The sequence below is a fragment of the Giraffa tippelskirchi genome, chromosome 8, assembly GCF_054371585.1.
Source record: "Giraffa tippelskirchi isolate mGirTip1 chromosome 8, T2T-mGirTip1v1.2.pri, whole genome shotgun sequence".
NCBI classification, from domain to species: domain Eukaryota; kingdom Metazoa; phylum Chordata; class Mammalia; order Artiodactyla; family Giraffidae; genus Giraffa; species Giraffa tippelskirchi.
Genome location: NC_137282.1, coordinates 158,730,137 through 158,757,250, shown reverse-complemented (window position 1 = coordinate 158,757,250; position 27,114 = coordinate 158,730,137). Strand labels below are relative to the sequence as shown.

The 27,114-nt window shown below is 40.1% G+C and overlaps 1 protein-coding gene across 1 annotated transcript in view; it reads right to left on the bottom strand.

Moving 5' to 3' along the window:
* The window catches only part of LOC145519051 (uncharacterized), a 238,044-nt gene that overhangs the window by 98,817 nt on the left and 112,113 nt on the right, over positions 1-27,114 (bottom strand). Inside the window, 2 exon segments of the mRNA XM_081524284.1 lie at positions 19,159-19,253; positions 23,863-23,945. Of these exon segments, the coding sequence (XP_081380410.1) occupies positions 19,159-19,253; positions 23,863-23,945 (178 nt within the window).

Below are 27,114 nucleotides of genomic sequence, written 5' to 3'. Positions count from 1 at the left end.
TGGAGAAGGGAAAGGCTACCCACTCCAGTATTCTGGCCTGGAGAATTCCATGGACTTTATAGTCTATGGGTTGCAAAGAGTCGGACACGACTGAGCAACTTTTGCTTTCGCTTTCACTTTTAGATTGAAAGGGCTAAAAATATGATAGGACACTCTTGATAAATTCAAATGAAGGTCCCAAGCTAAGAGCACAGTAAGTTTACGATGTTTGACTTAACAATTCTGTCCAAAATAGTTTTATTTTCCTAAACCCAGGAAAAGAAATCATTCACAGGACATTAAATCCTTGGTCTTCCAAGGAGAAAAGTAGGCTGAAAATGTTGGTAAATTCTGTCTTCAGTTATTTTTTATATTAAGGAAGATTTTCCTGGGAAGGAACAGGAAAAACTTGTTTGGTGTGGTAATACATTGAGAAATTTATATGTGGCTTGAACAATGCCAAGTACTTTGAGACCACATCCTTGTGAATTTGGAGAACAGTCTTGTACAATTGTACAAATTCTCGCTTCCCTTTACTTGTCATTGTGTTCTCATTGGCAAAAGGAGGGAACATTAGCTAGTATTTGGTCAGTCCACCAACTCATTAGGAATATAACTTACAACCAGATATGTGTGAATATATACTAGGCTGCTGGTGTTGATTATAGAAAGAGAGAACTCGAAGATGAGTATTTTTGTTGCTTCTTAGATTAAAGCTACTGTTAGTCAAGTTTTTTGTTTTTTCTTTTCTTTCTTTTTACTGAAACAAATATGAAGAGGAAGGTGGATTTTTCTCTCACATAAATTAGTTCAACCATAGTTATTAATAGTCTGTGACCATCCTAATGTTCTTTGGGTGACTGTAAATAATAAAAGTTATGACAGTTCAGATTCAGGAATTAAACGCTTTAAGAGATTTTGCTTTTGTACCCTTAATTTCATCAATAGTGTCTGACTCATAGTATGTACTTAGAAAATATGTTAAATGGATTAATTAGTACAGGGAACAACCACAATATTTCTATTTGTAGGTACTGTGCCAAAAAAAAAAGAACAGTATTATCTTGGAATAATACAGGAAGACTGACAATGTTGTCATGTGGAAAACTTTCAAAATGCTTATCCAGAAAACTAAACGCATGGTATTTATTACCCAAAAAGGTGAGAAAGCATAGACTTTCTTCAAAATCTAAAAAGTAATGCTAGTATTTCCTATGATGTCCCATACCTGTATTATTCCATTCAGCATGGTCTCTATGAGTCAATGGTGCTGTATAGTCCTTTGCAATGTCTTCCTGGAATCAACCGGAAAACTAAGTCCAGAAACAGGAAATTACATGTGTGTCCAGGCAGAAAAATCGATAGCGAAATGATAGCAAAGCACATGTTTAGCTTGGTCCCGGTCAAAAGAACAGTGATTCCGTGATCCTTTTATAGTATTTACAGTGTTTCGTTTATCTTGATGGACATGCAGATCCATCCCTTCACTTCTCAGGATGCAGAGAAGACTAGTTCTATTACACGCAGCAGAGCTGCAAGTCACTGTGTCTCTCCACAATAGAGCCCCAAACCCCATTCCATGCTGCTGCTGCTGCTAAGTCGCTTCAGTCGTGTCCGACTCTGTGCGACCCCATAGACGGCAGCCCACCAGGCTCCCCCGTCCCTGGGATTCTCCAGGCAAGAACACTGGAATGGGTTGCCATTTCCTTCTCCAACGCATGAAAGTGAAAAGTGAAAGTGAAGTCGCTCAGTCGTGTCCGACTCTTAGCAACCTCATGGACTGCAGCCTACCAGGCTCCTCCATCCATGGGATTTTCCAGGCTAGAGTACTGGAGTGGGGTGCCATTGCCTTCTCCGCCATTCCATGAAGACTGGTCTAATACCCATCAGAACAGCTTATGTATTTGCCCACGCTGCACCAACCAACAAGAGCCCCCAGATGCCAGGAAATAGATCACCTTCTTCAGTGACTTATCTGTGATACAGTATCCCAGTGAGTCGACCTCAGCCCTGGGACTGGGGCAGAACTGGGGAGTCCTTCCTCTCCTGCCTCTAGAGATTAACCCTTTTTGAGACCAGCAATCTTCAAGGCAGAATCGAGTAAGGAAACCCCTAACTCCAAGCCAGTTTTGCTGTGTTGGGTATTCTTGGTTGACACAGAAAGATAAAATACAGAGCCCTACTACTAGATGCCAAGATTTTTAAGCTTGACTGTGGAAAGTGGTAAATTCCTGAGTCCACTGGGATACAGAAAAGGAAACCCTCCTTGTCTTCTGAAAATATAAGTGAATAAAAATTGGAATATTAGAAAAACTTTACATATCTTGAAATGGTTGATTTTTTTTTTTTTTTGCAATTGAGAAAGTATCACAAAGAATTTGAGTTAGCCTATAGCAAAAAGACTTAACATTAATATTAAGAGACTTATTGTGTGCCAGGCACTGCTTTAAGGGCTTTACTTGTTGCTGAGTTGCTGAGTCATGCAACCCCACAGACTATAGCCAGCCAGGCTCCTCTGTCCTCCACTATCTCCCGGAGTTTGCTCAAATTCATATCCATTGAGTCGGTGATGCTATCTAACCATCTCATCCTCTCTGTTCATAACATTGTATAGGAGGCAGTGACCAAAACCATCCCAAGGAAAAAGAAATGCAAGCAAGGCAAAGTGGTTGTCTGGGGAGGCTTTATAAACAGCTGAGGAAAGAGAAGTGCAAGGTTAAGTTTGTATCAACCCCTTTAATCATTACCATATCCCTATGAGATGATACTGTCATTATGCCTCAGGAAACTGAGGTCCAAATGTAATCTAGGACGTTATTCATTGATAAGGCCAAAATGTGAACCCAAGTAGGCAATTGCACAGCTTGAGCTTGGAAACACTAACCTAAGCTACGTTTCCAGAGGAAGGTGTCTCTGAGGGACATCCCACAGAAGCACAGAAGAATAAAACTGCCTCAAATCAACAGCAATTGTGAATTAAACCTTTTATTTTGCATAATGACCCTCGGTCTATATGAAGCATAATATGTTTTATTCAACTTGAGGTAGTAAATGTGTAGTTAGTAAAGTATCCTTTCCAACTCTGAGGTTTGATGATGCTTTTAGTTCCTAAAGGAAATGGTGCATGCTGGTTTAATAACAGTGCTTATTCTGTAAAATCAGTACTCAAATATTTTGAAGAAATCATTCAAAAATATACTTACTCAAAGCAAAATAGACAAAATCATCTAGTTAGCTCCACGCTTTCTAAATCTAGCCTTCTAAACTTAGTAGTTGAATATCCCTAAATTCAATAGACTAGCTCATCAACCCTACTCCCAACCCTAAAAATCAATCCTGACCCCCAGGGATAGAGTTATAATAAAAGCCCCATGAAAGAAGCCCCCTAGCATGGCAAAGAGAATTGATTCAATGGGCTCCATACCTCTTTGGTATCTACCTCTCTAGTAACTATTTCCTCCTAGACAAAATTCTTCATCAGTAACTCGGTATTCTCCCTCAAAGCCCCATCCTCAGTGGATGAAATTCCTCACCTATTCCTTCAGTTTCTTTATGAGTAAACCACTGATACCTGTGTGACTGTTTCATTGTACAAGGAGAACATGACTTAGAAAGCCTGGATCCAATACTGAGAGGTGCGACAGTTACTAACTGGGTGCACTTCCATGAGTTACTTAACTCCCTCAACCTATAGTTCCTACATTTGCAAGTTAGTAGTTCCCACGACAATGGACTTAGTGGCCCTGAGTACACTGTTAAGACTTTGCTGGTACAGGCTGAGTCTGATGAACTTCTGTATTCCCAGTGCCTAAGCCACAGTCAGTGCTCATAAGTGAGTGTGCACTGTATCCATACATGAAAGAATATGTAAACAATCTTCCTCGTAATACATTGGTCGTTCCCAAAACAGAGTTCCAGCTTTCCCCATTCTGACACAGCCCACTGCATCTAAGTCTCAGTAATATTCTGACATCTAAAGCTAACTCCCTCTGGTGCAGATTTGGGGTTCCATCTCACAAGGCAGAATGGGGACTAATGACTTGAGGTGGTATTTTCTTCCCCTCTCCTTCCCCCTGCATTACACCCGCTCATCATACAATCAAAGCTCAAAGCATCATAAGAATTAAATTCTGCTCTCAAGGACAGCTCATATTTTCCCCACTAGACAGTCAGCCACTGCTGCAAATCCTCTAAGGCAATCCTGCAGACAAATGCTGATGGTCATGCTGAAACACATGAGCAAACAGGCTCAGAGATGGGTTGATAGCTTCCGAACTGAAGCCACATCATTATGAGCTGGCAAAAAGTTAGGTCAGATACGGCCAACACCTGGAAAAATCACAGAGGCATCCAAATACTGTCGCCCATGGCAGAAAACCAAAGACTGGAAGTGAATTTCCTCCATACTATCCACTCCAATGATGAACAGTTGGATAAGAAGTAGCGGCTCTCATTAAGCTTGCCAGTACATCATTGGGAAGCTTGTCAGCTCGAATGTGGCAACAATGTAGCATCGAGATAGAGATGAACATTCAAGTCTCCAGAGCTGCCTGTCCACACAATTACCTTAATGTGTCCCAGATTTGAACCCATCACTGATGTCCCCATTAGTTACTGGACTTATTCCACCAGTGCCACCCAAGTGCCACTCTCCAAGTCAAACGGTGGCATCAAATCTCCACCAGCAAACCTTGGAGGCTGTCCAGCTCACAGAGGCTGAGGCCAATCTAATCAAAAGGCAGCACTTTGGGGAAAGAGTTTGTCAACAGAATGAATGGAAAGCCAATTCTACAACTTTTTATGATAATCTACAAAGGGGAAAAGGACAGAGAAAATACAGCAACTCCAAAAAACATTTACTGAGCAATTACGTGTGCCTGTCATTCTCAGTGATACTGGGCATAAAAATATGATGGTGCACAGCCTTTGCCTTCAAGGAAATTGTAGTCAAGAAGAGGATGTCAATAGCAGGTATAGAGCATTTATAAACTTCGAGGTTCAGAAACCTAGGTGAGAATTCAGCTGTGACTCTTACCTGTTTATGTCACAAGGCAAAGTATCTAAATGTCCAAGCTTCAGTTTCCCCATCTAGGTAATAAGCAAAAGATATACCGTTTGGTAGATAGGGAAGAGAAAACTGGTATGTTATGCGGATTAAAAATAAAACTGGGTTAAGTGAACTTCAAATGGATTGCCATTCATTTCAAATTGTGTGCCTTACTATTTGCTTTAACTGTAGAAGAGCGATTTATAATTCATATATTTGGGAAGAGAGAAACAGAGAGAAGAGAGAGAGGTAAAAAAAAAAAGGGAGAGAGAAAGAAACAGAAAGGTCAGAAATCGAATTAAAAATAAGAATAAAAATCTCTATCCCCACATCCATAAACTGAATTATCTAGAGGAGACTTGTGAGGCCTGATAAATCCCCAAACAACTTTAATTTAAAATATCCTGAGAACTGCTGTTCTTAAGTTATTCCCTTGGTTCCAATCTGCTATCAGCCAGAATCAGAAAGGTACCCAAGATAAGAATAAATTTAAGATTTACTATTATTGAGCTCAATTCTCCTGTTCCAGATCCACAGGGTGCAACAAACGCCTCTCCCAGCGTGGTATAAAGAAGAAACGAAGGGAAAAAAAAGAAATTCTTCCACCCCTGCTCTTCCAGGAGCACCCACACTTCTAAAAGCCTCAGTGTAACTCGTGACTTTCCTCCTCGCCAGGTTCGTGACACATGACTCAGTGACTATGTCAAATGTGTGTGCCTGTTGTTTGGAGGTCACGCCTGCTGAATAGTCCTAACACACTATCTGCTGTTGTTTAGTCACTCAGTCTTGTCCAACTCTTTGTGACACCGTGGACTGTAGCCCTCCAGGCTCCTCTGTCAATGGGATTTCCCAGGCAAGAGTACTGGACTGGGTAGCCATTTCCTCCTCCAAGTACCTGCTGGACTGAGGGATTTAATTTAAACTGTCAACTGATTTCCATTGTAGCTGGAGGCAGCACGGCATGGTGATCGTGTTCGGACTTCATCTTGGGTATGAATCCCAGCTCAACCACTTAGCAGGCATGAGACTTTGACAACTTTAACTAATCTCTCCTTGCCTCAGTTTCCTCATATGTAAAATGGGCACAGTAATGTTACCTATACCACAGGGCTGTTGAGGGACTGAGAGAGATACACGAGAACAGTTAGAATAGTTCTCATATAGAGAGGACACGGAATAAATGTTAGTAATTTATTACTGACATCAATGGAAACACATGAAAAAAAATCTATATATATACATATTTTAATCCTTCATTCTGTTTAGTGCCTAGTATGCAGGCTTGAACGGAGCTTCTGGAAGTCAGGAAGAGAGAATATCACAAAAATTTAGCCATCAACAAAGGAATGAAGAAAGGGAACATTTGCCAGAGATGTTACAAAGAAAAGCTAGTAAACAGAAGAGGGGTGTGGCCTGATCCACTTCACTCATCTGTGGAGCCCAGCACAGAAGTTGCTCAACCTAGGAAGATGGTGACCCCAAAGGGCCAGGTGGTGATGGGCAGCAGCAGTGTGAATGGTACCCAAGGGGAGCTAGGAAGATAGTCCTTAAATGAAACCAGTATACTCTGCTTGTTCTCTGCACTCCTAAGAGGTGAAAACTACATCTCCTTGAATTCTTTCAAAGCTGGTAAGCTTCTCATTACTGCAGGGGTAACTGGGTAAAAAAAAAAATGGTGAGGGATATTGAAACTGAGATAATCTGATAACTGATCAATCTAAATGATATTTAACAAATCTTTAAACCCTAGATAAATGCAAAGATAGATGATTAGACAGATAGATAATGGAATATAAATAGAGCAATAAATAGATTGACTTTTGACTTGGGATTTTAGTGAATTAAACTGGTACTAATAATTTTAAAAACAGGAACAAGCATTTTAACTCAATATTAATAAAAACTTTTAAACTGTCAAAATGTCCAAAATGAGTGGGCAGCCTTAAAATACAGTAAGTGTTCCTTCCCTGAAACTGTTAGTTTAGGTTTTATGACAACTGAGCAGGAAGCTGTTAACAAGCACCAACTTTTAGGTGGAATATGGTAAAAACGAGGGGCAGAGAGACGCAGTTTAATACTGAAAGTCCTTACAGTATGTTCCTCTAAAATCCCTGTAAAATATCATACAAAGAGAATACTTAAAAACCAAAAACCTTAAAGGATTAAGTAGCCTGGCTACTGGGATAAGGATACCTTTGGACATCCCTGGTGGCTTAAATGGTAAAGCATTTTTGCCTTCAATGCAGGAGACCCGGGTTTGATCCCTGGATTGGGAAGATCCCCTGGAGAAGGGAATGGCTACCCACTCCAGTGTTCGGGCCTGGAGAATTCCATGAACAGAGGAGTTTGAGGGGCTATAGTCCAGGGGGTCACAAAGAGTCGGACATACCTGAGTGACTTTCTATTTGTTCCATGTTATATAAGAATCCAGTTATAAAAAAAAAAAAAAAAAAAAAGAATCCAGTTATTAAGCTAGAAATAAGGTAAGTATACATTTGTCTCTTTAAGTTAGGAATAGACCATAATTGATGTCAATTGTTTTCCTTCCTAGAAATTTTCGACTCGCTCTGCATCTTTTCAACAAGACACAGGCTACAGATCTATCTGAAAAATGATATTCCATCAGCATTGTTAAGAACATCAAATTCTTGCTTGTCTTCAGAGAGATGAGTGTAACACCCATCTGTTGAGAACACCAATTGAATTAATGATTCTGAAATCATATAAGCTATTGCCATATTACAATCTGAGTAAGACAAAATCCAAAGCAGTTTAGGTTACATAAAATACTGAATAATCATGAAAATTAGTGGATTGTGAAATGAATGACCACCTACCGTCACCGATGAAGCTAGCCCAAGACTCTCCAGTTTATTAAAGAAGGCATAAAGTATATGAGAGTGAAAGAATTTACAATGCCTGAAGCTCAAAATACACCCACTCAATTGTTTTCTTGGTGCTGTTTGCAAACTATTACAACAGAACATTATCCATTTTACTGGTCACTTGTGTTTTTGCATCAAATAAATCCCTACATTGCTTCCTGCCCAGCTTTGCCCTTTCATCACTTAAATCATGCAGCTTGAATTTGAACTGGCTCATAATCTGAAACTCCTGGATATTTAAATCTTATCACTGATGTCATATTAGGTTTCCAGACAGTTGGCTAAATTAATTCTGCTCACCTCATTCTCCATCTCTCCAACTGAATCAGTGTGGCATCCATGAGATGAACCTTCTGCACCATACTGTGCCCATTTTCCAAATTGTACTAAAGGAAAAGGCAAGTAGTTACACACTATGCTTTGATGGAGACCAAACAGGAACCAATTCTAAGTGTCCAGAATCTAGGACACCATGTAAACTTGACAAACGTGGAATAAAAGAACACCTGCTCCTCGATGCATCAGGGCTACATTTGCGCAGGTTCATTGTCTCATTATGGTTGTTTTCAGCTCTGAGCATCAGAATGTTCATCCGAGAATATGGAAAAATAAGTGCATTTCACTTTTCAGAAAGTGGTTGTAAGCAAGAGCTCAACATAACGGAGTGCTGGTTGGTCTCTCTCCCATTTTCTTCCTCATGTAGACATTTCCAGGGGCTTCCCTGGTGGCCAAAGGAGAAAGGGACAGCAGAGGATGAGATGGGTCGATAGCATCACAGACTCATGGACATGAATGGGAGCAGACTCCGGGAGATAGTGGAGTACAGAGGAGCCTGGCATGCTGCAGTCCATGGAATCGCAAAGAGTCGGACACGACTTAGTGACTAAACAACGACAAAGACACAAACGAGGAGAAAGCTGACATGACGTGGGACTGATCGTGAGACCAACGACTTGCTTCTAGCCAACAGGAAATGTCAAAGGTGAAGGGGTTTACAGAAATAACTAGATCTCAGATAGCTGATTTGGTGTTAAGGTATTCTGGTTATTCTGGGAAGTCCTGACTTAATCAGGTAAAAGCTTCAGGGTCCCTCCCCAAAGTGACAGACTCCCCTGGCAGGTTTCATAAAGTGATAGCCGTGGTAAAGGAGCCCCACTGCATGGAACTCTGGGCCCCACATGCAGGAAATAGGCAGCACACAGCCGGGGCCTCCCCTCATTCAGTCACAGGGACATAAACCTTGCCCGGAGTCTGAAGGAGCCGAATGCAGTCCCTCCCCTGTTAGGCCCCCAGATGATAACGCAGCCCTGCTGACACCTTGATTGCAGCTGTGTAGGAGCCCAAGAAGAAATCATGAGATTAAAACATGGGTTTCATTCTGAGCTGCTGGGCTCCGTGCTTAGTCACTCAGTCATGTCTGACTATTTGTGACCCCAGGGACTGTAGCCCACCAGGCTCTTCTGTCCATGGGATTCTCCAGGCAAGAATACTGGAGTGAGTTGCCATGCCCTCCTCCAGGGGATCTTCCCAACCCAGGGATCAAACCCAGGTCTCCCGCATTGCAGGCGGATTCTTTACCATCTGAGTCACCAGGGAAGCCTAAGAACACCAGACTGGGTAACCCATCCTTTCTCCAGGGGATCTTCCCAACCCAGGAATTGAACCGAGGTCTCCTACGTTGCAGGCAGATTCTTTATAAGCTGAGCTACCAGCGAAGCTCTCTGAGTTGCTAACTATGTGTAGTTTGTTATGCCCCAATGGAACACTAACACATGGTATTTACTGTTCTGATATCTCTTTTCTACCATTAATGCCTGAGTTTCTCACTGCAATCTTTTATTTATTGAATTTTTTATTTATTTAGTGGAAGGACTTCTTTTATTTATGCATTTTTTATTTTAAGCTGTTTTCTTTCAGCTTTATTAAGATACAGTTGACATATAGCACTGTATGCAGGTCTTTTATTTACCAAAATATTTTGTTTCTCAAAAATGAACAGGTCATTATTTTAATAGTATAAATACAAGTATAAAGCATATCATTGTGGGGGGGTAGTAGAGAGAAGGAAAGCCTCAGTCAGTAACAATAGCAAACATTTCTTGAGCATTTACTATGTGCTGTGAGCATTTATACTGCTCCATTTTTTAAAATATGCATATTTGAGCTCACTAAAATAAGGCAGGTATTATTGTTGTTGTTTAGTTGCTAAGTTGTATCTGATTCTTTTGCTACGCCATGGACTATAGCCAGCCCCGCCAGGCTCTTCCGTCTATGAGATTTCCCAAGCAAGAAGACTGGAGTGGATTGCCATTTCCTTCTCCAGGGGATCGTCTCAACCCAGAGATCGAGCCCACATGTCCTGTGTCTCCTATATTGTAGGCAGATTCTTTACCAGGGAATTTATTCAGCTACCAAGGAAGCCCAGGTACTGTTAGCACTGTTTTAAAGATAACTTTTTTTTTTTTTAACAGAAACTGACGTACAAGGAGTTTGAAAAACTTGTCTAAGTAATTCATAATACTAGTTCATTTGGGTTTAGGTATTTTGGCCCCAGAACCTATATTCTTAGCCATTAAGATGTGTTCCTTCTTAGTGTGATTAGCTGGTCATGCTTTAGTGCCACATAATACGATAGAGATATCAGTCAATAACTACCTAATTACATGTGGATCATTGATAAATTACTGGAAGAAATATTCCTCCATAGGGATTCACTATGCTGTGCCATTATAAGCTGACTTGGTTCTCACTCCTCCTTCAGGGCATTTTATCTTCACCCACATCCAACCAACACTGTGGAATACGCCAGTAATACTTTAACACATTGCTTTGTAAAAGTCATCTACTGCACACTCTAAAGTCCCCTGATGAATCTGAGGTCAGCCAGCTGACATGCTCTAGGGCAATGAGAACTGGAGAGGGACAGAAATGAGTGTTGGGGAAATGAGCCACCTAACAATGACAGGCTTTACTTTCTTGGGCTTCAAAATCACTGCAGACAGTGACTGCAGCCATGAAATTAAAAGACGCTTGCTCCTTGGAAGAAAAGCTATGACAAACCTAGACAGCTTATTAAAAAGCAGAGACATTACTTTTCCTAAAAACATCCATATAGTCAAAGTTTTGGTTTTTCCAGTAGTCTACAGATGTGAGAGTCAGACCATGAGGAAAGCTGAGCACCAAAGAATTGATGCTTTTGAACGGTGGTGCTGGAGAAGACTCTTGAGAGTCCCTTGGACAGGGAGAGGATCAAACCAGACAATCCTAAAGGAAATCAACCCTGAAAGTTCATTGGAAGCACTGATGCTGAAGCTGAAGCTCCAATACTTTGGCTACCTGATGTAAAGAACTGACTCACTGGAAAAGACCCTGATGCTGGAAAAGACTGAAATCAGAAGCAGAAAAGGACGATAGAAGATGAGATGGCTGGATGCCATCAGTGACTCAATGGACATGAATTTGAGCAAGCTCCAGGAGTTGGTGAAGGACAGAGAAGCCTGGCATGCTGCAGTCCATGGGGTTGCATAGAGTCAGACACTACTGAGTGACTGAATAAAAACAACAAAATCTCTCTGAACTTTGGATAGATAATCTGTAAAATGGGCTGAAGGATATCACATCATCAGGGTATTTCAAAGACCAAATGAGAAAAGAAAAGTTATGGGAATGAGATTAGGAGATTTATAAACTATAAAATTCTGCAGAATCACATGTGGTTATTTTATTGTCAGAGAGGTAGATACACAACATTATTTTTTTCTCTTTTGTGAAGAATAATTATGAAGGGATAAATTTGGAGACCCCTAAGAAAGCTTGTTGGGCTTCCCTTGTGGCTCAGCTAGTAAAGAATTCACCTGCAATGTGGGAGACCTGGGTTTGATCCCTGGGTTGGGAAGATTCCCTGGAGAAGGGAAAGGCTACCCACTCCAGTATTCTGGCCTGGAGAATTCCATGGACAAGTCCATGGGGTTGCAAAGAGTCAGACACGGCTAAGCGACTTTCACAAGAAAGCTTGTTAGTGCAAGAATTTTTTTTGGCCACTCTGCACAGCATATGGGATCTCAGTTCCCTGACAAGGGATTAAGCCGGTGTCTCCTACATTGGAAGCATGGAGTCTTAACCACTGGTCCACCAGGGAAGTCATGTTAGTGCAAGAATTTTATACTTAAAAAAAAAAAATCACATGATAGAAAAGAGATAATACTACTCTTCTACCAAGATGAGAAATGTTTTATTCTGGTCATAGTGCAGACACAATATTGCAATAGATTTTTGGGGTTGGTTCTTTGGGACATTTTTTTTTTGACCATTAGGTCTCAAGATACATTTAAATGGTGAAAAGAAAAAATATACTTTGAGGTGACTGTAACTACTCTTTGATTTGCTGAGATTGAGTATATATCTATTTAACCCTTAAGAAGGGATGAGGGGTGAACTGAAGGCATTATGGGTGGATCATGGGAGCCTTTTCCAAACGGCCACGTATATTTTCAAGTGTTTAGATTGCCAAGACAAGGATTTCTCTCCAACGTCCAATTCATCATCCTCCTTACTCACTGTAAAATCAATCTGTTCCATTTGTATGACATAAACAACAAGTCATTTCTCAAGAATGAGGCAGACCATATGTGAAGGTGTTTTGGAAAAGCACAATAGGGAATACGCCAATCAAAGGAGCATCTGCATTTTATTTCAATGTCAAATCACATGTGAGTTATAAAAAGGAAAGTGTATCACTTGTATTGAAGAATAACTTTCCTGTTGTGATATTTATAGTTAACTCATACCTTCCCTAAGCAACAGATGGAGGCCAGTCACATAAATGAATGGCCGAGAACACAAAAATGAAGTCATTCTGTGTGGGCAGCAACATGTGCATTTAACAAACATCTCAGCATCTGCCCTCTATTCACCTCCTTGGCAAGAGGAAATTTACAACAACCCATTTCCTAAGAATCAGCACTTTCTCCTGAATCTATTAATAAATATCAAAGTAGCTTGCAATTGATTGAAACAGGAAACGATAAAAAAGACTAGCAGAATTCTAGGAAGAATTTATTTTTTTATAATTGGTACTGGATTGAGATTGAAAGGAAGTGAGTTCTAATCCCATTTTCACTCCTTATTAGCTGTCTGACCTAAGGCAAAGTCACTTAACTTCAAGCAGTCTCAGTTTGATCCTAGTATAAACCAACGGGCTGAACAAAATCATCCCTGAGATCCTGCTCTAAAAACCTATGACTCTTGGGTTGCTTAGGCACCAAGTCGTCTTTGAATGTTAATGGAAACATTTTGAGATGGTCTTATTATGGAGCTCAGTCCCCAGTCATGAGTTAGGTACCTCTGAAAACCATGTTAACTTCTTTAAACTACCCAAGTGATTGCCACTGCCTTGAAGCAGTCATTAGCACTACTTCCAGAGGAATTTAACAGGTCCTCTAACTTACTCCATCGGAGAAATCGCTGCACACAGATGAAGGATGTGAGTGCATTAGGAAGCAGGGTAAGCAATGAGATTCTAAGGCTATGCTTATGCAGGCAAATGAGTGCTTATTTATGTAATTAACTGAGTGGACAAAATAAACATTCTCACTAAAGTCTTTCCTCTTGTAGGAAAATAAATAAAATCTTCCCAGTGGACAATATATTTTTTGACCTGAAATACATGTTTTTGTTTTCGAATTGTGGTGCTGGAGAAGACTCTTGAGAGTCCTTTGGACTGCGAGGAGATCCAACCAGTCAATCTTAAAAGAAATCAGTCCTAAATATTTATTAGAAGGACTAATGCTGAAGCTGAAGCTCCGATACTTGGGCCACCTGATGTGAAGAGCTGACTCATTGGAAAAGACCCTGATGCTGGGAAAGATTGAAGGGAAGAGGAGATGGGGGTGACAAAGGATGAGATAGCTGGGTGGCATCACCGACTCAACATGAACTTGAGCAAGCTCCAAGAGATAGTGAAGGATAGAGGAGCCTGGCAAGCTGCAGTCCATGGGGTCACAAAGAGTTGGACATGACTTAGCAGCTGAACAACAACAAATGTGTTGTTAGGTATGCATATAATTTTATTCATCATTAATGTGGACTTGAGGTAGCTCCTAAGACACATTTCTGTTAGCTAGACTAGAACAGAATATGTGTCCCCTACAAAGCACTGGTGAGACTCTTACATCCATTGGTTTCAAATGCCAAATATTAATAAGAGGCGGTACAGGAAGTAGGGAGAATGAACTGGTGGCCATGGCCATGGAGAGTATCAAACTTAAATCATTTCAGCGTAAGAGCTTATAGAAGAGAAGGGATTTCTATCGCCAAGTAACAGAATATAAAATTCTGTGAAAAGGCTGGGAGGGCCTGGTTGAGATCATGTGCCTACCCCTGAATCGATCACAGTTGTCATAGGAACATAGTACACGTCACAGCCCAATGCCTTGGGGTGTGTAGATGGTATGTGAGTAGGTGGGGATCTGCAATCATAAAAGAGGGTGAGTGAAGGAATTCTTAGGGAAGAAACATCCTCAACAGGTAGAAACAATAGTCACCAGGGACAAACAGACCCAGAACATCTACAGTAATTTTGTCCCATTGCTCTTTTCTCCAGAAAATTCCTTCTGGAAATGCCAAAATTTTTAATTTTCTCTTATTTTTTATGTATTAATTCAATAAATATTTATTAAGTGCTTGCAATTTATCAATCATTGAGAGTAGGCCAGGAAGAACACAACAGACTTAATCTCCATTCCTGTAAAATTTATTAAACTCACTGTCCAATGGGAGCTTCCCAGGTGGCACTAGTGGTAAAGAACCTGCCTGCCAATGCAGGAGACATAAGAGATGTGGGTTCAATCCCTGGTTGCAGAAGATCCTCTGGAGAAGGAAATGGCAACACACTCTAGTATTCTTGCCTGGAAAATCCCATGGACAGAGGAGCCTGGTGGGCAACAGTCCATAGCGTCACAAAGAGTCAGACCTGACAAGTGACTTACCACACAGGAACTAGCCAGGGAGAGGCTTATGGGACACCTAAGGGCCATGTTTTGAGTGGCATGAAAAGGTGTGCAGAGTGTAGAAGGAGCACATGACAGTCAGAGCTAACCACCAAAGGGGTAAAGATGGAAGTCAATCATCTAGTCCTCAAGTATCCAGGGACACCTTGGATATCTCATGCTATCTAAAATAGAAGCATAAGGACTTCCCTGGTGGTCCAGAGGTTGAGAGTCTGCCTACCTGCACAGGGGACACAGGTTCAATCCCTGGTCCTGGAATAACCCCCATGCTGCAGAGCAACTAAGCCCGTACACCACAAGTACTGAATCCACGTGCCTAGAACCCATGCTCCACAACAAGCAAAAGCACGGCAATGAGAAGCCCACACACCGCAACTGGAGAAGAGCCCCCACTCACCACACCAGAGAAAGCTCACACGCAATGAAGACCCAGCGCAGCCAAAAATAAATAAGTAAAATTTTTCAAAAATTAAAAAATAATATATGAGCAGAAGAGAGGCTCTGTTCAAAACAGCATATAAAATCTCAAAGAGGAAAGTTAAGAATCCTGCAAGTGTTGGCTCTGAGGCCCAGAAGAGGCGACTGTGATACAAACCCCACCAAGCAAGGGCCCAGAGGACTTTTGACCACCTGACACTATGGGCAGCAGGCCCCCTGGGCTGAGACGTGCTGGAAGCAGGTTCTCTTTTCCACACTCAAAGGCAACTTAATTGGCTCTCTTTCTGTTTGAGAAAATCTAACGGTCTTAACGTTATATTTTGGAAGTTTGGAAAAAAATGATTTTCAGCTACAAAGATAAAGTTACATCTGACTAGTTAAAGGTCAAGTACGTTAAAAAAAAAGGAAAAGAATAGAAGCTGTGATTTACTGAAGTTTTAGCAATCTACCAAATTTATCAGCATCAGCATGTGAAAGGAGGTAAGTTGTTGGGACGGGAAGGGGAAGAGATAGACCTTGTGTGAAAAAGAAAGAAGATATCTACGCTGAGACTCACTGCACAGGGGCAGCAACTACTTCCCACACAAAGTCACATTTATCTTTGAAGCTGGGTAGTACAGTATTCTGTGTTAAATGCATTTTATGGGGATTTGGAGAGGATTTAGGTAAAGGCTTCCCCCATAAATGATTTACCAGCTCTAATAAAACATCAAGGAAATTGTTCAGATTGTATCTCAGGCCATTTAAAACACAACGCGTTTATGAGGTCTCAGCAGCCCCCATATCCTCAACTCTAGTTTAAAAGAAATGTTTGGAGTGGCTAATTATCCCATATTCCTTTTTTTAAAAAAAATGATAGCAATTTCAAGACAAAGGAGAGGTTGGAAGTGGATAGGACAACCAAGGGGGCTGGGAGTGAGAGACAAGTTGAGCGATCACTCATTTACCCTCTTATTCATTCATCCAATAAATATTTCAGTTCAGTTCAGTCGCTCAGTCGTGTCCGACTCTTTGCAACCCCATGAATTGCAGCACGCCAGGCCTCCCTGTCCATCACCAACTCCCGGAGTCCACCCAAACCCATGTCCATCGAGTCAGTGATGCCATCCAACCATCTCATCCCCTGTCGTCCCCTTCTCCTCCTGCCCCCAATCCTTCCCAGCATCAGGGTCTCCTCCAATGAGTCAACCCTTCGCATGAGGTGGCCAAAGTATTGGAGTTTCAGCTTCAACATCAGACCTTCCAATGAACACCCAGGATTGATCTCTTTTAGGATGGATTGATTGGATCTCCTTGCAGTCCAAGGGACTCTCAAGAGTCTTCTCCAACACCACAGTTCAAAAACATCAATTCTTCGGTGCTCAGCTTTCTTCACCGTCCAACTCTCACATCCACACATGACCACTGGAAAAACCATAGCCTTGACTAGACGGACTTTTGTTGGCAAAGTAATGTCTCTGCTTTTAAATATGCTATCTAGGTTGGCCATAACCTTCCTTCCAAGGAGTACGCGTCTTTTAATTTCATGGCTATAGTCACCATCAGCAGTGATTCTGGAGCCCAAAAAAATAAAGTCTGACACTGTTTCCACTGTTTCCCCATCTATTTCCCATGAAGTGATGGGATCAGATGCCATGATCTTAGTTTTCTGAACGTTGAGCTTTAAGCCAACTTTTTCACTCTCCTCTTTCACCTTCATCAAGAGGCTCTTTAGTTGCCTATTACAACCCAGGTATTTTAAAACTAGGGCCTAGAGACCCAGGAGTGATCGGACAAGTAGGGTTTCTGGGAGGGAATATATGAAGGAAATGGCAACCCACTCCAGTATTCTTGCCTGGGAAATCTCATGGATAGAGGAGCCTGGAAGGGTACAGTCTATAGGATTGGAAAGAGTCAAATATGACTTAGCAACTAAACAACAACATAACTAATTCACCTTGTTGTACAGCAGAACCCTGGAAACACAGCAATGTTGTAAAGCAACTATCCTCCAATTACAAATTTTTACCAAAGGGCTTCTGTCTGCCTACAGCTTCCTTTTAGTGAGAGAAAGCAGAAAGATGCAAATAAATGACATGAAAATAAATATAAACAATTAACTTAAACTGTGGTAAGTACTTTAAAAGAAGAAAGTTATGAGAAAATAAACCACCAGAGAGAGGTGAGTACCCCTTTATGTAGGATCTTCAAGAAAGACCTCTCTGGAGCAGGAAAACCTATACTAAGACCTGCAGTACGTGCTTCCATCCTACTAAGATCCCAGAGAACATTCCAGACAAAGGAGGCATCTAGTGGAAAGACCCTAATGTGATAAACAGCTTGGTGTGTTTGAAGAACACATCCTCCTGTGACTGATGCTTCTTATTTTAACCCTGGGAAGAGACATTTTCTCAAAACTTATTATTATTAATATTAGTTGCCTTTATCAAAAATCTATACACACCAAGTGATTGTCCAGGCTATCTTATTTAAATTATCTCTCAGTTTTCACAATAAACAAAAAGCTCTACAATATAGCTATTATTATTCCAACTTGATACAGGAGAAAACAGACCTAGATAATTTAATCCTGCATATTAAGTGACTGAACTGAGTGATTTCTTATCTCCTGGCCTCTTTGACTCCCCTTCCTGCCTGATGTTTCTTAAGCACAAGACTACATCTCTCTTTTTTTCCAAAAAAACTTCTGGCCCCACACCATGGCATGTGGAATCTTAGTTTCTCCCCCAGCTATTGAACCCACACCCCTGCAATGGAAGGAAGAGTCTTAACCACTGCACCATGGGGGAAGTCCCAAGCCTGCATCTCTTAATCCAAAGAACAGCTCGTTGGTTAGCTTGGAGACCATACTTCAGCTGCTCCCGGAAAGCATTGGTGAAGGTACTGAGACTTTTACATTTAAATGAAAACAAGTAGAACTTATAAAAATCTTATCCACCTAAGATTGGATAAAGGAAATTTGAGCTGCTACCATTCCTCCTGATGATGGTTCCAGGATGGAAGAGTAAGAGGAAAATCTTCAGAAACCAAACCATAAGGCAGATAAATGCCCAGGGGGAAAATCCACTCAGGGCAGGGATCTTGAGGGACAGGGCAGCAGTGGTTTGGAGCAGATGGACTTGGACAAGCTACTCCATTCCTTCCTCTTTCCTGGTTACTCTCCGTGTCACAGTGCCTCTTACTGCGGTTCCTTCACTTATCCTTGATGAATCCCACCACTGCAAAATTCTGTACTCGTTACCTCTGAGAAGCTCCACTGTTGACTTTTCTATGTGTATTTTTTCCTGTTTGCTATACATATGCTTGCATAGACAGTTATACCTGTATACACACCTCCAGGAAGAGAGCTGTAACCACAATCTGCTTAGATCTTAAGTGAACTAAGGTTTGCAGTGGGTATTAGCCCAGCCTTCCTCCCAACCCCATCTCTAGACACTGCCCATGCCAAATTGTCAACGTTTCTCCACTGTCATATTCTTCCCAAGATCTGGCTCAAACTACTTCTGAAAATCCTTCTCTATTCTCAAGCAAATGCAAGCCATCAGCTTCTCCAGGTGTATATGTGTGCATTCTTTGAAAAAAAAAAAAAGTGTTATCATATCACACTGATGTTTTTAAATATATATAGACTTCTTTGGACTATGAGCTTTTCCCAAATCAGGGTACAAATCATACAGCTTGTAGTAAGCACACAATCAGTATTTGTTGAATAAATGAATGATAAAAGAATAGAATAAGTAAAGATTTGTTGAATTCAATGAATTCAAAAATTTAAATAGATAGACAGGATAGATTTACTTACCAAACTGAAAATTTGTGTTTTTCCAGCTCCTCCAAATAAGATGTATCTTGTGAATAGTCTTCAGTTTCTCCAGTTTTCCAAGCAGTTGTTTTTTCCTTCGAAGAATGAAATAAAATGAAATAAATGGGAAAAAAATTACCGAGCAGCAGAGAGAAAGTTTACTTGGTTTCAGTGACAGTTTTCCCAGAATGACTTATAGAATCATTGGTCAGACTATTTACTGTTGGTATTTTTAATTATTCCATTCCATTCCTGAATATCTTAAGGATTGCTGAAATTCTTTAAAATATATGAGAGCCTTGAATTGTCCCAATTAAAAATATTTGATTTGCACACCTTACTTGACTGCTTATCATATGCTTTTGTAGTCATTCAAATTTCAAATGTGGTGGTATTTCTTTATAAGATGCTTAGATACTTTATTCAATCTTGCTGAATAAAAAGTTGAAACTGCTATCAAGAATTATATCAAAGATTTGGTTTACCCATCAACACTCCTGATTTGTTAAAATATAGGTGTTTTATGATAGAGTGTACTAAATTGCTTTCAGTTTGGTTAATCTGCTAATATTTATTTCAATTGTTCAAATATATTCATGGTGACAATGCTATGTTGTATATTTCTTTGTATTTTTCACAACTCCTAACATGGTAATAAGCACACAGTAAATACTCAAGAGTGAGAGGTCATTTCATTAAGTATTTATGTTACAATAATGACAGTGGACTACCTCCAGATGCTAAGTCACAAAGATATATATCTGTTAACTCTAAAAATAACAAAAAATTTCTGAATTTTTGCATTTCATTTAAAAAATATTCAAGTTAATGTACTAAAAATCCTTTAAAATGGGTGTTGGTGAAGACATAAAGTCACAGACATTTGTTCATCTCCAAAGAAATAAACCCAAAGAAAATAAGAGTTTTAAATCTGAAAAGAAGTAAACACATACAGCCAAATTCCCAGGTGAATGAGTACAGGAGTGTGTGAATCTGTTTACATGAATATACTCTAACAATCTAACCAATCCATCAATCACAAATATAAATCTGCACCTAAGAACTGATGCTTTAAGTAAGGACATTATCAACATTTAAAAGACAGAAAATAGATCCTCTGACCCATTACAACTCCTAAGTTCCTGAAGCCAAAGCAGATCATCATCATTAAAAAAAAAAAACAAAATTCTTCCCTCAGCATTGTCTTCAGAAAGATAATTTCTATACTTTAAGAGAGAAACTGGTGCAAATTTGTTCTGAAACAGCTCGTTCCACATAATATGGCTCCTCAGAGTCTGACCCATTGCAGAAATCAACAGCAAACATGTGAATATCAATATAAATTGCTAGAATTCAAAATGTGATTTTCAAGTTCATGAGCTGAAAACTTGGTGTGAGGATTGCCATTCAAACAGAGCCTCAGTGAGGAAACAATAAACGTGCACCCTGTCAAACATAACACAAAAGGAGGGCCAAGAAGTGTTTTAAAGAATTTGGAAAAGCTAAAGTGAACCGTAGTCGTACATGTAGTAGCTTTCTGTAGTCAAAAGCACCAAGAGGTGGTCAGAAGACACTCATTCAAGTCTTCTCACCACTTTGGAAACTTAAATGATTTAAAGTCCATGGATTTGAGCGTTTTAATCTGAAAAATGGAGATAATATTTGTCTAGTGTAGATCGCAGGACTTTTTTATGAAGACCAAATGATATAATAGCAATAAGGTTCTTTCTGGGGATGGAAAGGATAGAACTTAACATGCTTTAGAACATTAAGGATCTAAGTAGCATCTGGTACAATGCAATATATACCATGGGTGAGGAACATTAGATGAAATGTTCAATAGAATGTTTAACATCCTTTCTTCTGCATTTATTACAGCGTTTCTACAAAGCTGCTAAGTAGAAAATACTATAGGAAGGTTTAAGTCTTAAGATATTATTAAGTTATTAATATTAAGATATTAAGATAATATTAAGATTTTAGACTTAAGATATTAAGTCTCAAAGTTGTCCGCTCATGAAATGAAAGGCCCATTTAATTGTGTTCTATGATAGAAAGTGGGCTTCCCCGATGGCTCAGTGGTAAAGAATCCGTCTGCCAATGCACAAGACGCAGGAGACGCAGGTTCGATCCCTCAGTCAGGAAGATCCCCTGGAGAAGGAAACAGCAACTCGCTCCAGTATTCTTGCCTGGGAGAATCCCATGGACAGAGGAGCCTGACAGGTTACAGTCGATGGGGTCGCAGAGAGTCAGACATAACTTGGAACACAGGCACTATATATTGCTACATGAGAGAAAGCCAAGTCCAGGATCCCTACCTTGTTATCCAGAGGTTTTTGCCCCTAAGCAATAATTCCTTCCATGGACCATTTGGTTCATGAAGAAGGGTGATGATGTTGGGACTGATGAGAAGGTCAGTGTTTGGGGAGAAAGAAAGCTCGCAGTTCACAGGTCAGGGGCACCAGTGCAGTGGCGCTGGGCAAAGCATTGTGGTACTGGCACACTTAAGCTCCACTGAACAGCAGCATTTTATTCTCATACACTCTTTACAGGGTCTTTGTGTAGAGCTCTGGAGAGCACTGTTCATCTGCCCATCTGGCCAGATGAAGAGCAAGGGGATTGTGTCATCAAAAGAGAGAGCCTTAGAAAGAGGAAATGGTGAATAAAGAGCTGAATCCTGGGGATTACAAATGCTTTTGAACTGCCCTGGGAAGACGAGATGCAAGCAGCACCATTTTTAAGAAGGCTGGGAGGGAAGGTTTGGGGTAGATGTACTGTGTTCAGAGGCTTGTGTTAACAGGGTCACAGAATTGCACATCAATAATAACAACAACAAACTCCAGGTGCCTCTGAAGTATCAAAGCAAATGAATATGACATCATGTTCAGTTTCACCAGTGTTGTTATATCATCTAAAAAATAAAAACCCACAGCTCCAAATTAAATCCAGCCTAAATCCTGAGACCATCCAGCAAGAATACTATTTCCTCTTTCCTTAATTCATTTCTGATGTGCGTTCCAGAGAATTTTTCAGGACAGGGTTTCTACTAACATTAGCAGCACCCAGGGAAAAACAAGGTACTCGTATCTGGCTGGTAGTTCAGGATTTACCCAGAGAGACTCCTTTGGTAACTAACCCCCTGGGGTTTCTCTTTCTGAACTCTGGATGACAACTAGTATTTCTGACCACCTTGGGCCACACATTTTGATTCTTTTCTCACTGTGTAAATAAATTTGAAAAGCAAATGGTTCACATGTGAAGTTCAACATTAACCTCAATTTCCCCACAGCTACCCTATCAATTGCCTGAGTCAGAGTCTTTAATATCAATTGATCATTCAAATTAATTCCTAATACTATGAGAAGAGGTAGGTAATGGCAACTCACTCCAGTATTCTTGCCTGGAAAATTCCATGGACAAAGGAGCCTGGTGGGCTACGTCCATGGGGTCGCAAAGAGTCAGACACGACTGAGTCACTAACACTTTTACTTTTCATAAAGGATGTAACATTTTTTCCTTCCTAGCGAATTGTTCTTGGTTTCCATATCCTGTTCCTTATATTAAGGTTATAAGGCCCAAGAAGTAGAAAACATATACCTGACTGAAAGGACAAAGAAATAAAATTTTGATGTATTATTTCATGATAGATCCCAAAATGGATTCTAGAAACAGTCTGGATTCAAAGCGCAGCTATATACTTGTTAACAACGTTATTTTGGCTAAGTTACTCCATCTCATGCGCCCTATTTTCCTCACCTGCAAAACAGGGAAAATTGTGTCACTAAAAGTATCTATCCCATTAGTTTGTAATGAGAATAAGACAGTCATTTGATGTGGAAGACCTGAGAACATTTTCTGGCATCAAGTAATTTCCTAGCGCTCAGTAAATGTTACCTTTCACTGCCACAAATGTCACTAAACTTTTGATTTCTTACACTTTCTTCTTCTGCAATATAGAAACAACCGTAATTGTAAATGCTGGGAAGTTGTCTTCTAGACATCAAAAACTCATTTATTTGATTTGATGGTGGCCCACTATTTAGAGATGGAAATACCAAGCTTTAGAGAATGGCATGAAAGTTGTATCTACAGACCTGTGTTTATTTAGTTAACATACTTTAGAATACAGGTAATGACTCAGATAATTTGTATGGGAAAGGGAAGGGTTGAGAGAAATTCTTTTACTTTAATTTTCTGGCCAGACTAAATTTTCTGAATATTTCAAACTTGAAGTCATTTGGTCTATGTAGATACAGATTTTGGAAATGGTTAAATATCCAAAAATGGGATCCAGTTATACTAGTAAAATTAATTTAACCCACATTTGGAAACCCAGGCTAAGTAATTTGTTTAAATTTATCAAGATAGTTTCTGGATAGACTTCATGGCAGCCGTGATCATGTCAAATAAAACAGCACAATCAGCACATTTTCTAATCACCCTGCTCAAGCTAGAAAGAGTCTTATATTATAGACTAATTTAGCTAAAGTCTTCAACAGCTTAAAGTCTGATTCAGATGTAATAAAAAAATATTATTAGCATTACTAATTTCACAAACGTCACCTGTTTAGTTTGTCCATACTTCAAAACCTGCCCTGAAGATCAAAATACTTTCTACCTGGAAATACATTATAAGAAATTATAGTCAATAATCAAGACTGTTGTTTTCATGGTCAAAACCAACTTCGATAACCTTTATCTTACCTTATTGTGTAATTCATGGTCTTCTTTTGAGAGACTGAGACCACAGTCCATAGGGCAGGGACTAATTTTATTAGAAATGCTTCCTAGGGTTAAAGACAAAAGGTGAAACAAAAATTATAGATTTTTACATCAGAGGACATGTAAGCTTACACTGCTGAAATCTAAGAGTTTATATAAAGGCTGACAAATGGGGGTGAAAGAAATAATTCTCTGGAAGCTCTAAGTTGTTATATGCTCCCAGTTTTAATTCAGTCAATGCATGAACTTCAAGTAGAACCCTACACCATGGGGATGCAATTTACAAGGAGCAGCTGTGTGTGACCTGCTTTCTTCCCTCATCCGGGTAGGATTCTCTATCCTCAGCTCTGTTTCTGTGATCAAGCTTACAAAGACATTTCTCTGTGCCTCACACCATCGTCCCAACATCAAACCTTGAGACTAGAAAGTTCAGTTATCGCTGTGTCCCCAGCACTTCCCGCCTGAGCAACTTTTATCATCTTTTGCGCGACTTACTTTATATCAGGGTTTTTCCACCTCAGCATAAAGCACATTTTGGATTGGAGAATACTTTTTTTTGTGGGGGCTGTCCTGTTTTTATAGAATGTTTAGCAGCATTTCTGGCCTCTACCTACTAAATGCCAGTGGTCCCCTCTACCTGAATTAGAATGCCTCCTTAACCAACGTTTCTTAAATTACAAAGATGCTATCAATACATAAGCAGGTGTTGCTTTAGCTTTATGCCTCTCAATCCATTGGCCTGAGCTCTCTCTTCAGTGACTCTCTATGCTGAACCCTCTCCCCAGCATCTTGTGACAAACACCCTGGTCCAGAGATTGGAGCTCCTCAATAGACCCACAGCTTTGGCCAAGAGGTGGACCCAGAAACATTTTCTGAAAAGACGGCATGGATCATAGATCATGAGCAGCCACAGCCTGGCAGCCTGACCTCCTCTTTCCATTTAGAGCCTGAGCACTGCCAGTCGCAACCCTTTGGAATTGCTTTTGGGGTCATTTTCAGATGAGTTTTCCATAGTGTAAAATTTTGAGGACGTGGTCTCCATGTCTGCATCCTTTGGAAAACTGTTCCTCCCTGCGGATGGCTCGTCAAACCTAATGAAATTCTCTAGTTTTTTTTTTTTAATAGTGCCAGTCTACTGAAGAAAAATTCTTTTAGTTTTTCCTCATCTGAAAATATCTTTATATCAACCTCAATTTTTGAAGGGTTTTTTGCTATATACAGATTTTTGAATTGACTTTTTTTTTAGCATTTTAATATGTCATTACACTGACTTCTGGTCTCCACTGTTTCAGATAATAATGTCAGCTATTTTTCAGATCATTGTTCCCCTATATATAATTCATTTAAAAAACAACAACAACAACACTTTAACTTAGGTGTTCAGCAGTTCAATTATGATGTTCTTAAATGCAATTTCCCTTGCATTTATTCTTTTGAGGTTCACTGAGGGTATTCAATCTATGAGCCAATATATTCTATAAAATATGGGGAATTTCCAATCACTACTTGTTTAATACATATTTTCTTCATATTATTACCCTCTTTCCTTACATAAAACTCTCACTACATGTATGCAAAACTATGTGCTATGACCTCCTGGATCTCTGAGTTTCTCTTCATTTTTCTTCCAGCTTTCTATTTTCTGCATTTCAAATCAGTTAATTTCTTTCAATTCTTGGATTTTCAGTTCTGAAATTTCCACTTGGTTATGTCTTTTATAGTGTCCACATTTCTGCGGAGATAATCTGACTAATCATTAAGAAAATATTTTCCTTTAGTTGTTTTCAGGTAGTTGTTTTTTTTTAATTTATGAATATATTTACAATGGATAGTTTAATGGCTTTTCCCAGTAAACTTAAAATCTGAATTATCATACAGTCATTGTTATTCACTTTTCCCTTAAGGTTTATATTCTCCTGTTTCTTGTATGTCTAAGTATTATACATTATACAATATAATGGACATTGTAGAAAACTCTAAGTTCTGTTATCTTACTTGAAATGGTGTTGATATTTTTTCCTACTACACAGTTCAATTACTGGCTAATTACTTTAAACTCGTGTAGGCTTAAATTTACATTTTGTTTAAGTATGTCTGTAAAACATGTTTCCAAGTCACGCTAACTTACCAGGACTCAACCTCAAGACTCTAACTCCTCTGCCACTCTTGTCAGAACTTTGTTTTAGGCTTTTGTGGGGGCAGATTTAAAGTAAGGCTCTCAAGAGCATGGTCTTTATTCCTAACGTGCAGACTTCCAGCATCTCAATTTGCTGTCAGATTGAAAATGAGGTGTTAATGTGGTTCTCCTGACTTGAGTGCTGCCTCTGTTCCAGCTCTATTATCTCTGTTCTACTCCCAGGTCCGTAGTCGTTACTTAGCGAAGCCGCCATTAGTCTAACTGGTCATGTTACCTCAGGCAAGGACTCATGGGTGGGGGGTGGTCCCTAAACGACCGCTGGGTTCCTCTCTGCACACCTCCCTGCTCTCTCTCACTCTGCACGTTCTAAACTATGTCTCCTCAGCTCAATGGGACTTTCTCTGCTTGGATTTCACTTCACTGCTTTAGAGTCAGAATTTTTGCCCATGTAGACCACCGGGGTTTTCCTCAAGAATTTCTTTTCTCCCCGGGATCGGCAAGTCTTGTGCTTCCTAATGACCAATGCTCCGTGACAATTAAAACATTAAAATGCTTCATATCTTCTCTCCAGTTTAATGGTTGATTATAAAAGAATTAGTTTGGTACCCAGAGAAGGCAGTGACACCCCACTCCAGTACTCTTGCCTGGAAAATCCCATGGACAGAGGAGCCTGGTAGGCTGCAGTCCATGGGGTCGCGAAGAGTCGGACACAACTGAGCAATTTCACTTTCACTTTTCACTTTCTTGCATTGGAGAAGGCAATGGCAACCCACTCCAGTGTTCTTGCCTGGAGAATCCCAGGGACGGGGGAGCCTGGTGGGCTGCCATCTATGGGGTCGCACAGAGTCGGACACAACTGAAGTGACTTAGCAGCAGCAGCAGTCTGGTACCAGCTACTCTGCTGTAGTTAAAATTCGAAGTTGCAGTGTTGTTTATTTTTTAATTAAATGTAAAAGTGGATACATAAATTTGTCACAGGAGCTTCCCTGGTTGCTCAGTGGTAAAGAATCTGCCTGCCAATGCGGGAGACGTAAGTTCAATTCCGGGGTCTGGAAGATCCCCTAGAGAAGGAAATGGTAACCCACACCAGTATTCTT